The sequence below is a fragment of the Eleutherodactylus coqui genome, chromosome 8 (assembly GCF_035609145.1).
Source record: "Eleutherodactylus coqui strain aEleCoq1 chromosome 8, aEleCoq1.hap1, whole genome shotgun sequence".
Taxonomy (NCBI): Eukaryota; Metazoa; Chordata; class Amphibia; order Anura; family Eleutherodactylidae; genus Eleutherodactylus; species Eleutherodactylus coqui.
In genome coordinates, this window is record NC_089844.1 from 68,742,898 (window position 1) to 68,754,110 (window position 11,213).

At 40.1% G+C, this 11,213-nt stretch overlaps 1 protein-coding gene across 1 annotated transcript in view; it reads left to right on the top strand.

The window, feature by feature from the left end:
- TTN (titin) overlaps nt 1-11,213 on the top strand; it is a 266,817-nt gene extending 255,604 nt beyond the window's left edge. The window contains exons 313-316 of the mRNA XM_066577800.1: nt 73-5,960; nt 6,773-6,926; nt 7,911-8,204; nt 9,972-11,213. Coding sequence (XP_066433897.1) covers nt 73-5,960; nt 6,773-6,926; nt 7,911-8,204; nt 9,972-10,270 — 6,635 coding nt within the window. The 3' untranslated portion in view covers nt 10,271-11,213. The remainder of the gene's footprint in view (nt 1-72; nt 5,961-6,772; nt 6,927-7,910; nt 8,205-9,971) is intronic.

The window sequence follows — 11,213 nt, forward strand, 5'->3', positions numbered from 1 at the left end:
TAGTTATGTACGTTCTTTAGTTATTCACTAAACTAACCTTGCCTATTCTCTTTTTTTTATTATTTAATGTAGTTCCTGCTAAAATTAATCTGCCTAAGCATCTGGAAGGAATGGGTGCTGTTCATGCTTTGAGGGGTGAAGTTGTCAGCATCAAAATCCCATTCACTGGCAAACCAGACCCTGTTATTACATGGCAGAAGGGACAGGACCTTATTGACAACAATGGACAATATCAAGTTATTGTTACCCGGTCATTCACCTCACTTGTGTTCTCAAATGGAGTGGACAGGAAAGATGCTGGCTTTTATGTGGTCTGTGCAAAGAACAGATTTGGAATTGATCAGAAGACAGTAGAACTAGATGTTGCAGATGTTCCTGACCCACCTAGAGGACTTACTGTCAGTGATGTTTCCAGAGATTCTGTTAATCTAACTTGGAATGCCCCAGCAACTGATGGTGGAAGCAAAATTATTAACTATATCATCGAGAAATGCGCCACTACAGCTGAGAGATGGATTCGAGTTGGACAATCTCGTGAGACACGATATACCGTGATTAGCTTATTTGGCAAAACAAGATATCAATTCAGAGTAATAGCTGAAAATAAGTTTGGACAGAGTAAACCATCTGACCCAACAGATCCAGTTGTTACCAAAGAAGACAAAACAAGAATGTTGAATTATGATGATGAAGTCTCAGAAATAGAAATTTCTACCACAAAAGCAACACATTCTTCCACAAAAGTGCTTCATGAAAGGTTCTCCATCGCTGAAGAGCTTGGACATGGACAGTTTGGAATTGTTCATCGTTGTATTGAGAATGAGTCAAAGAAAACATTCCTTGCCAAGTTTGTAAAAGTTAAAGGCACTGATCAGGTTGCAGTGAAGAAAGAAATTTCTATACTTAACATTGCTCGCCACAAGAACATCTTGTACCTCTATGAGTCCTTTGATAGTCTAGAGGAACTTGTTATGATCTTTGAGTTCATATCTGGTGTTGACATATTTGAAAGACTTAGTACATCAGGATTTGACCTTAGTGAAAGAGAAATTGTTTCATATGTTCGCCAGATTTGTGAAGGTCTTGCTTTCCTGCATTCAAACAGTGTTGCAAACTTTGATATTAGAGCAGAAAATATCATATATACAACAAGAAGAAGCTCAACTATCAAAATTACTGAGTTTGGTCAAGCAAGACAGTTAGTACCTGGAGACACCTTTAGAATTCAGTTCACTGCCCCAGAGTACTATGCACCAGAAGTTCACCAACATGATTTGGTTAGCACTGCAACTGATATGTGGTCTCTTGGTACACTTGTCTATATATTGCTCAGTGGAGTCAATCCATTTGCTGCTGAAACAAACCAACTGACTATTGAAAACATTATCAATGCTGAATACAACTTTGAAGATGAATCCTTTAAAGATATCAGCTTGGAAGCAATGGATTTCATAGACCGACTTTTGGTAAAAGAAAGAAAGGTTCGCATGACTGCAGCAGAAGCTCTTGAACACGCATGGTTGAAACAGAAGACTGAAAAGATAAGCACAAAAGTAATTAAGACATTAAGACACAGGCGATATTATCAAAGCTTGATCAAGAAGGAATGGAATTTCGTAGTCTCGGTTGCTCGCATTTCTTGCGGTGGTGCTATTAGGTCCCAGAAAGGAGTTACAGTTGCTAAGGTGAAAGTTGCTTCAATAGAAATTGGACCACTGGTTGGACAGATAGCACATGCTGTTGGAGAAGAAGCAAACTACGCCAAATTCTCATGCAAGATTGAAAACTTTGATCAATCTACACAAGTCACTTGGTACTTTGGCATCCGTCAATTAGAAAACAATGACAAGTATGAAATCACATATCATGAAGGTGTAGCCTCTATCTATGTTAAAGATATAAGAAAATCAGATGATGGCACCTACAGATGCAAAGCAGTTAATGACTACGGTGAGGACAGTTCATATGGGGAACTGTTTGTCAGTGGTGTAAGAGAGCAATACGAATACTACAGATGCAGAACTGTGAAGAAAGTGAAACGTAGAGTTGATGCCATGAGACTTTTGGAGAGACCACCTGAGTTCACCTTACCTCTGTTTAATCGCACAGCTTACATTGGTGAAAATATCAGATTTGGCGTAACAATTACAGTCCATCCTGACCCACATGTTACATGGCTTAAATCAGGTCAGAAAATCAAACCTGGTGAGGATGACAAGAAATATACATTTGAATCTGACAAGGGATTGTACCAGTTGATTATTCATAACTTGACCACAGACGATGATGCTGAATATACAGTTGTGGCAAAGAACAGATATGGTGAAGACAGCTGCAAAGCTAAGCTTACAGTCATTCCCCATCCAGCAGCAGCAGACAGTACTTTAAGACCAATGTTTAAACGCCTGCTTGCAAATGCTGAATGTCAAGAGGGTCAGTCTGTCCGCTTCGAAATTAGAGTTTCTGGTACTCCAAAGCCAACACTGGTGTGGGAAAAAGATGGTCAGGCCTTGGCACTGGGTCCCAACATTGAAGTAATTCATGAAGGTCTTGATTATTATGCACTTTTCATTAGGGACACCCTTCCAGAAGATTCAGGTTACTACAGAGTCACTGCTACAAATAGTGCAGGATCAACAAGCTGTCAAGCACACCTGAAAGTCGAACGTATGCGATATGTCAAGCATGAGTATAAATCTGAAGAAGAGCGTAAAGTACATGTTCAAAAACAGATTGACAAAACTATAAGAATGGCAGAAATCCTTGCTGGTACTGATAAAGTTCCACTAACTCCAGTAGCCCAACAAGCTTTGAGGGAAGCTGCCATTTTGTACAAACCAGCTGTAAGCACAAAAACTGTGAAGGGAGAATATGAAATAACCAAAGAGGAGAAGAAGAAAGAAGTAAGAGCAATTCGCATGCCATATGAAATACCAGAAGCACGGGTACATGCTCTGGAAGAAGATCAATCCATTAAGAAGTTTATACCAATGTCTGAAATGAAATGGTACAGGAAATTGAGAGATCACTACGAAATGCCAGGACCTCTTGAGCGTATTGTTCAGAAACGTCCAAAACGTATTCGTCTTTCAAGATGGGAGCAATTCTATGTAATGCCACTGCCACGTCTGACTGATCAATATAAACCTAAATGGCGTATTCCAAAATTGTCACAGGATGATCTAGAAACTGTTAGGCCTGCTCGTCGTCGTACACCATCCCCAGATTATGAACTTTATTACAGACCAAGAAGACGCTCTCTTGGGGATGTTTCAGATGATAATCTACTTCTCTCAGTTGATGACTATTTGGCTATGAAAAGAGTTGAAGAGGAAAGGCTACGTTTAGAAGAAGAGCTGGAACTTGGCTTTTCTGCTTCTCCTCCCAGTCGCAGTCCTCCAAGATTTGAACTATCAACTCTTCGATATGCCTCAGCAGAAGCTCAAGTGAGCAGACAGCAGAGAAGGGAGGCAGAAACCAGATATTCAACCTACCACATCCCAACTAAAGAGGAAGTAACAACGAGCTATGCAGACCTCCGAGACCGTTATGAGAGAGCTGTATATAAACCACCAAAACAAAAGCAAAGAATCATTGACGAAAGAGAAGATGAAGAATTACTTCGCCCATACAGCACATCTCAGAGGCTTTCTCAGTACACAAGCGATCTTCAATATATGGAGAAGGAAGAAAAAAGTAGACTGCGGGCAAGAAGGGAAAGAGAAATAACTGAAATAACTGATGTTGAAGAAGCTGAAGAAGCAGTTAGCAAAGTCACGAGACAGATACGACAAACATCTCCTGAAGTAACTAGATTACTGGGCCGACGAAGATCACTTTCACCAACTTACATTGAACTTATGCGTCCTGTGTCAGAACTAATAAGGCCTCGTTCAAAACCAGCTGTGTCAGAAAGACGATCTCCTACACCTGAAAGAACCAGGCCTCGATCTCCTAGCCCTGTTTCCAGTGAAAGATCTCTTTCACGTTTCGAAAGAACAGCAAGATTTGATATTTTTTCAAGATATGAATCGATGAAAGCAGCTCTAAAAACACAAAAGACTTCAGAAAGGAAATATGAGGTTTTGACACAACAGCCTTTCACGCTGGACAATGCTCCTCGCATAACTTTGAGAATGCGATCACATCGTGTGCCCATTGGCCAAAACACTAGATTCATTCTTAATGTGCAGTCAAAACCTACTGGCGAAATTCAGTGGTATCACAATGGTATTGAAATTCATGAGAGTAGCAAGTACCATATTTCCAATGTCAGTGGAGTTTTGACTCTGGAAATTATTGACTGCGAGCCTGAAGATAGTGGAACATACCGTGCACTTTGTACAAACTACAAAGGTGAGACTTCTGACTATGCTACACTTGATGTTTCTGGAGGAGATTATACCACCTATGTACCAAAAAGGAAGGATGATTCAGTGCTCAGGTCTGCATTCCCTGAACTCCTTAAATCAGAGGACTATGCAGCTTCATCATTTAAGAAAATTTCTGAAATTGAAGCAAGTTCTGCAAGAAGAGAAGTTAGATCAGAAATAACTTCATCAAGAGAATCTAAAGAAACATATGAGGCTTATGCATCTGAAGAAAAGAGAGTCTCAGCTTCAGAATCAAGAGCACTAGAAGAAAGATCTGTGCATAGAAAATTTAAGTCTTCAGATCCAGCAAAAATTCTAACAAAACCACAATCTGTGACAGTGTCTGAAGGTGAGCATGTCAGATTTTCATGTGACTATGATGGTGAGCCAACGCCAACAGTTACATGGCAGCTTGCTGGACAGTCTATTGTCTCATCCGCTCGCCATCATATTTCTTCAACAAAGTATAGATCAACCTTTGAAATTACATCTGTTAAGCTGTCTGATGAAGGAAGCTACACAGTAATGGTTGAAAATTCTGAAGGAAAGCAAGAAGCACACTTCACTTTGACAATTAAACGTTCAAAGGCAGCGGAGAAAGGCGTTACCTCCCCAGCCAGAGTAAAATCTCCAGAGTCTCACAAAAAGTCTCATGAATCCGTAAAATCACCTCGACGAGTGAAGTCTCCAGAGACAGTTACACCAAAAAAGTCAGCTGCCAAATCACCTGCTGACAAAGTACAATTACCTGCTGTTACAGCTCCAAAGATTGCTCAAAACTTGAAGGCTGTGGCTAGCCATGACATAGCGAAACTGTCATGCGTAGTTGAAAGCACACTGCTTAACGGTAGAGAGGTGTCATGGTTTAAAGATGGCAAGAAGCTTAGAGAAGATGCTCATTTTAGCTTCCACTACTCTGCTAGTGGGACTTATGAGCTGAACATCCACAATATTTCTGAAGCTGACCAAGGTGAATATATTTGTGAAATTGTTGGGGAAGGAGGTATGTCAAAGACCAGCCTGCAGTTTGTGGGACAGACATTTAGACATGTCTTCTCTCAAGTTTCCAGTGTACTTGAATCCATGAAATCTACTCAGAAATCCACATCTTTATCAAAGGCTGTAGTTCATGAAGAAATTACTAAAACTGATTTGGCCTCAGAGGAAATCAAAAGCTTTCACGCTGAAAGTAAAACTTCCATCAGTAACATCAGTTTTGGTGAAGGCCAGAAAGTCACTCTGAAGGCCAACATTCCAGGGGCATCAAATGCAAAATGGGTGCTCAATGGATATGAGCTCAAAAACTCTGAAGACTACAGATATGGAGTATCTGGCAATGATCAAACTTTAGCCATCAAAAAAGTCAGCAGTAAAGATCAAGGGATCCTTACCTGTGAAGCAAGAACAGATCAAGGAATTGTCAAATGCCAATTTGATCTGACATTAGCCAAAGACTTATCAAATGCACCATCATTTCTTTGCCAACCTAAGTCCCAGAATGCAAATGAAGGTCAGAATGTTATCTTCACATGTGAAATAACTGGTGATCCAGCTCCTGAGGTTGAATGGTTTAAAGACAATGTACTGGTAAGTAACTATTTATCCTAGCCATCCTAAATAATAAGACAGAACAATAAGGATGAAATCTAGTCCCTTGTTTAAAATTAAGTAAAAGTAAAGGCCCATTTAGACGGGACGAATGTCAGGCAAACAATGCCTGACACTCGTCCCCACATACACTTGCTCCTGTGCTATTGCATGGGAGCTAGTATCACTGGCTCACTCACAGAGCGGCCAGCAGGGGGGCAGGAGGCTGCAGGAGATTTCTCTCCTTGCTCTCCCCCGCCCCTCTTCATTGACTTAACATAGCGGCTGTTCTATACTGAACGGCTGCTATTTACACTGAAGATCAGCGATCTGCTCATCGTCCATCATATATGCTGCATAAACGATGGCCGATTAGCTGAACGATCATTGTTCAGTGTAAATAGCAGCTGTTCTGTACTGAACGGCGGCTATATTAAGTTAATGGAGAGGGTAGGGAAGCACAAGGAGAGAAATCTCCTCCAGCCTGCACGCTGTGAGCCAGTGATACTAGCTCCCAAAAAGGAGCACAAGAGCGAGTACGTGCGGGGACGTGTGTTGGGCATCGTTTGCCCGACACTCGTCCCGTCTAAATGGACCTTAACACAAACTGATACATTTTTATATTATACACTGTATAAAATACTCTTAGCTTGATTCTGACAATATCAGATATGTATTGCTTTTTGTAGCACTAGCTGAAATGAAAAATTCAAAAACTCATATTTTTTTCTAAGTAAGAGTTTTTATTCTTAGTTTGCTGCCCACCGAGTCATAACATGTTTTTCTAAATTGTACATTTTGTTATCTTTAAGATTTCAGTTTCATCTCACATCAGAGTGTCCCGATCTAAGAATGTATACACTCTTGAAATTCAGCACGCAACTGAGAAAGACAGTGGCAAATACACCATCAAAGCCAAAAATTACCATGGACAGTGTTCTGCTACTGCATCATTAAATGTTCTCCGTAAGTATTTCATTATTATTATTCACTTGGTTTACCTTCTCAAAAGCGGATATACTGTATGCAAAAAAAATAAAAAATTGCAGTAACCAATCTTGGGCCAATTGTGCTAAATTTAACTTTTAAATTGGGGTTTTCAGGACCAAACTATTGATAACCTATCCTAAGGATAGGCCATCAAAAGTTGATCAGCAGGAGTCCGCCATTCAGCTAATTGAAGTGATAGTGGTACTTGTGAGTAGTTCAGTCCATGCCAGGCTCAGTACTGTATATTGTAAAGCGGCCCTGTCTAATATAGAAGCCCAATCCCATTCACTTTAATGCCCCTGAGCTGCTCTCAGGCCAACATGACATTCCCAGCCTGAGAAGAGGCCGCAGTGCTCACCTGAGCACTGCAACCTACTCAGTCAGCTGGTTGACAAGGTTCGCTGCTCGGAATCAACTACTCGAAAACCCTTTTAATGCTTATAGTGCAGAAAGCTACAGAACATTATGTGGAAGCAGTATATATAAACAATAATGATGTTATAATAATAATATTTTTTGTATAGCGCCAACTTATTTCACAGTTCACCAATCCTTGTTGTCCATATCAGTTTTTTTCTGAAAAACTAAAATACTGTGTTAGCCTTAAAAATACAAACTTGATCCCGCTAAGAGTATAGAAATAAAATCCAAGTTTTATTAAAGCGTGGAGCTCTGAAACACATTGGTGTTAGTCATCCCTATACGTTGCGAACTTTTAAAAGTGCTTTATTAAAAGTTGGATTTTATGTCTGTACCCCGAGAGCTGGATCAAGTATGTATTTTTCATGACCTCACTTAGTGACTAACTGATGAATATTCTGAGGTTTGGTAATGTCACAGTTTCATTAGCATTTCATAGACTGTATTCTGATGGTAACTGTTCTTGATAAGGAACTAGTTACTTGCATTGTTCCGTTATGTATTTCCTTGGATTAACATTCTTTCTGGTTCTTTTTGAAGGTCTTATTGAAGAAGCTCCAAAACAGGTTATTCTAAAAGCTGCTGGTGAGGTTAGCTTACAAGAAAGCTTTGCTGCACAATCAATGCACATGTCTGCCTCCAAACAAGAAGCCTCATTCAGTAGTGTGAGCAGCAGTAGTGTTTCCGAAACCAAATTTGCAAGTATGTCTTCAATGAAAGAAGCGTCCTTTATGGAAATGCATTCCAGCAGCAGCAGCAGCAGCATGATGGAATCCTCAAGCCTGAGACATATGGAAAGTTCATCAAGCAGAATGCTTTCTGCAGGATCCAGAGGTGAGCACAATATCTCAGTTCTATAAACGGTTTTGATGTATTCTTTTACTTTTAAGTACTTTTCAGCCAATTAAGTATTTTTCAGCCATTAATTATTGCTTTTTTTTGCCTTGAGATCAAATAATTTATTCTCCTACAACCAGAAAACAAATCTGTGTATTCATAACCCAGAGCTAGTGGCTCAAATGACTCTTCCGAATTGTTTTAAAAAACAGTGCTCAGCAGAGGTGAAGCTTCTGGGTCCCAATGCAAAATCCTTAACGGGGCCCTCAGCTATAATGCTTAAGTCATAGTACAGGGCTCCCCATATGGGAAAGATAAGCCTTATGGGCCCGGTTGCAACCGCATCCTCTGCATTCCCTATAGTTATGCCCCTGCTCAAGTCAAGACCAAAAAATACTTATACAATGGTGCCACCTTTCAGCTTTTCATCCAGCCTATTTGGAATGTAGATCGAATAATGCTGGCAAAGTAAGAACGTCAATACAAAATTGCTCATATTATTGTACCTACCACAAGAATTGCCCTAAATAACAGTGCACACAAAATATTTCCAATTAATCATAAAACTGTTCAAGACGGAGAACTGCCGATACAAATATTTTATGTAGAGAATTGCTGTCTTCTAACCCATCTACCCCTCTAATAGAAACGTACATGGAAACAGCAAATTAGCAGCCACTTCTGTGCAGAAATCAGAACTGGTGAAGAAGACAAGTCGCAGAGAAACAGTATGTTGCTCTCCCAGACAGTGCTGGGAATCCAGGAATGTCTAAATGGAACCGAAAAAAAATGAAGCAACGGGGTCACCAGTGTGTGAAATTTGACAACGAATTGGTAAAGGAGAGGGGAATGGATTGCACTCACCTATTAGTGTTGTGCAAATTAGGCAGAACGCTAATGAAATAACAAAACCGCAACCTTTCCGGGGAGATTGGTAATCGGGAAATACAATAGAAGTGATGTTTGCAAAAACCACCATAAATGGAAGCGCTGGAAGAACTGATGGATAATAAATAGCTTTATTCAAGGACAGTGCGTTTTGAAATGGAAGACATTTCTTCCTCTGGTTTTTGATGGACTTGGCAGTGCTTCCACTTAACCCTTTCCAATCCAATTTTGGATTCAGGCTTTCTCTTTTTGCTGTTATACAATGGTGCCATCTGCTGGCTAAAGCCAGTGTGTGTGCTCCAGAGAGGCTTCGACAGCAGAGTGGCTGGCAATAGACAGTAAGAATACCCTGCGGGATGTATTCTGACATTGGAGCTATTCAAGTTTCAATCAGAATGTAGGAAGAGGTCAGACAGTAAATTGGAAAGGGCTAAAGTAGTTTTTGCAAAGATTACTTCTAAACGAAGGTGGGTTTAGGTAGCTAGCAGCAGTCTGAAAAAAGCTCCTGAGCACATCATTGCCTCCCTGGTGATATGATCCACATATTGAAGCAGTGCAGGACTTCTTATGGTCTACAGTATGTCTCTGGCCATGAGCAGCATTGGTTGAGAGTTTGCTCTTTGATTGGTAAACGTTGGAAAAACTGAATTGAAATGGCTTCCCTATCATAGTAGACTTAGGAATGCTAATCTTCCTACCGTGTAAATATGAGCTCAGGTTGAAAACCATCTATGATTGCTATTAGATGGCTGCTTTCAGTCGTGTATTTCAGTTTTAAGGATTATCCAGATATTACTTCATAATTACTATTTTATGCAACCAAAAATGTTTTACTGATATTCATTCTGAATTTATATGTCATCAATTTCCTTAAAGGGAGTTCACCCAAAATCGAAGCTCTACCATCTGATGTTAGCGTTGAAGCCGGAAAAGTTCTTACTGTAGCCTGCGCCTTCTCAGGTGAACCCACCCCAGATATCGCCTGGTCTCAAAGTGGGCATCATGTTCCTACTGACGAACAAAGGGGACGTGTTCATATTGAAACCTGTGAAGACCTGACCACTCTCATCATCACAGACGTTAAGATGAAGGATGGTGGACGTTACACACTGAATCTTACGAACACTTTTGGATCGGATTCTGCTTCCGTGAATATCAATGTTCGCACACCTTAAATAATCGAGCGTTTACATTCACTTGTATTCTTACAAGTGATTCACTAGGACTGGAAAAACTGATTTGTAAATAGAGAAATATTTTTGTATCTACCTGTATAAGACGAAATCCAGAGATTTACTCTATATATTACTCTTATTTGACTTAAGAGGATGAAAGATTATTTGACATGCTGTACATACTGTATATAGCCGAGTTGACCGGTTATGGAGTTCTGTACCATATATTTTGTGACATTTAAAAAAAAAATGCAACGAAACGGTGGGCAGGAGAAAGTTTCTTAGGAAGCGAATACCTTGCCTACCATTAAACTATGTGCCTCAACACCATGTTGATGACTAAGAATACCTCAGCAGGTTGAGAAACTCCCTGTTGATGACCTACACCCGAAAGAGGATGCTCTATACGAACTATGCAAACACTATACTTTTGAAATAATGGTAAACATTAGGCATTGCTTGCAACTACCCTCCTGCGGGCAACGCTGTAATGTTTACATTATTTGCGGACAATAACTGTTTAATGAGACTATTTCTTATTTCTGAGCAAAGTGCAACGGCCAGCACCTTGTTCAAAAAATATTTCTCTGCCCTTTTTCTGACATGTCGACTCCCTCAACTTGCTCCACAAAGTAACATCACCTGGCCATACCCTCATCGAAGCAAGTTCAGAGACTCGTGTGCAGAATCAGTGGCCAAACTCCTAAGAGGTTCACAGGCTGCAGTGATTGTGTGGTAGAATAGAAAGTATTACATGTTGTGAGAACAGGGCATATAAGCAAAGTACCACAGTTGGAGAAACTGTTGACAAGATCCTCTAAAGCCCTTTACTTTGTTGTAGCTCTTCCATGTAGTATCATTGTGAATGTATTATTATCGATTTATTGAACCTCTTGGAGATAGTGCATTGATTGCAATAAAGTATGTTATCTGCACCAACAAA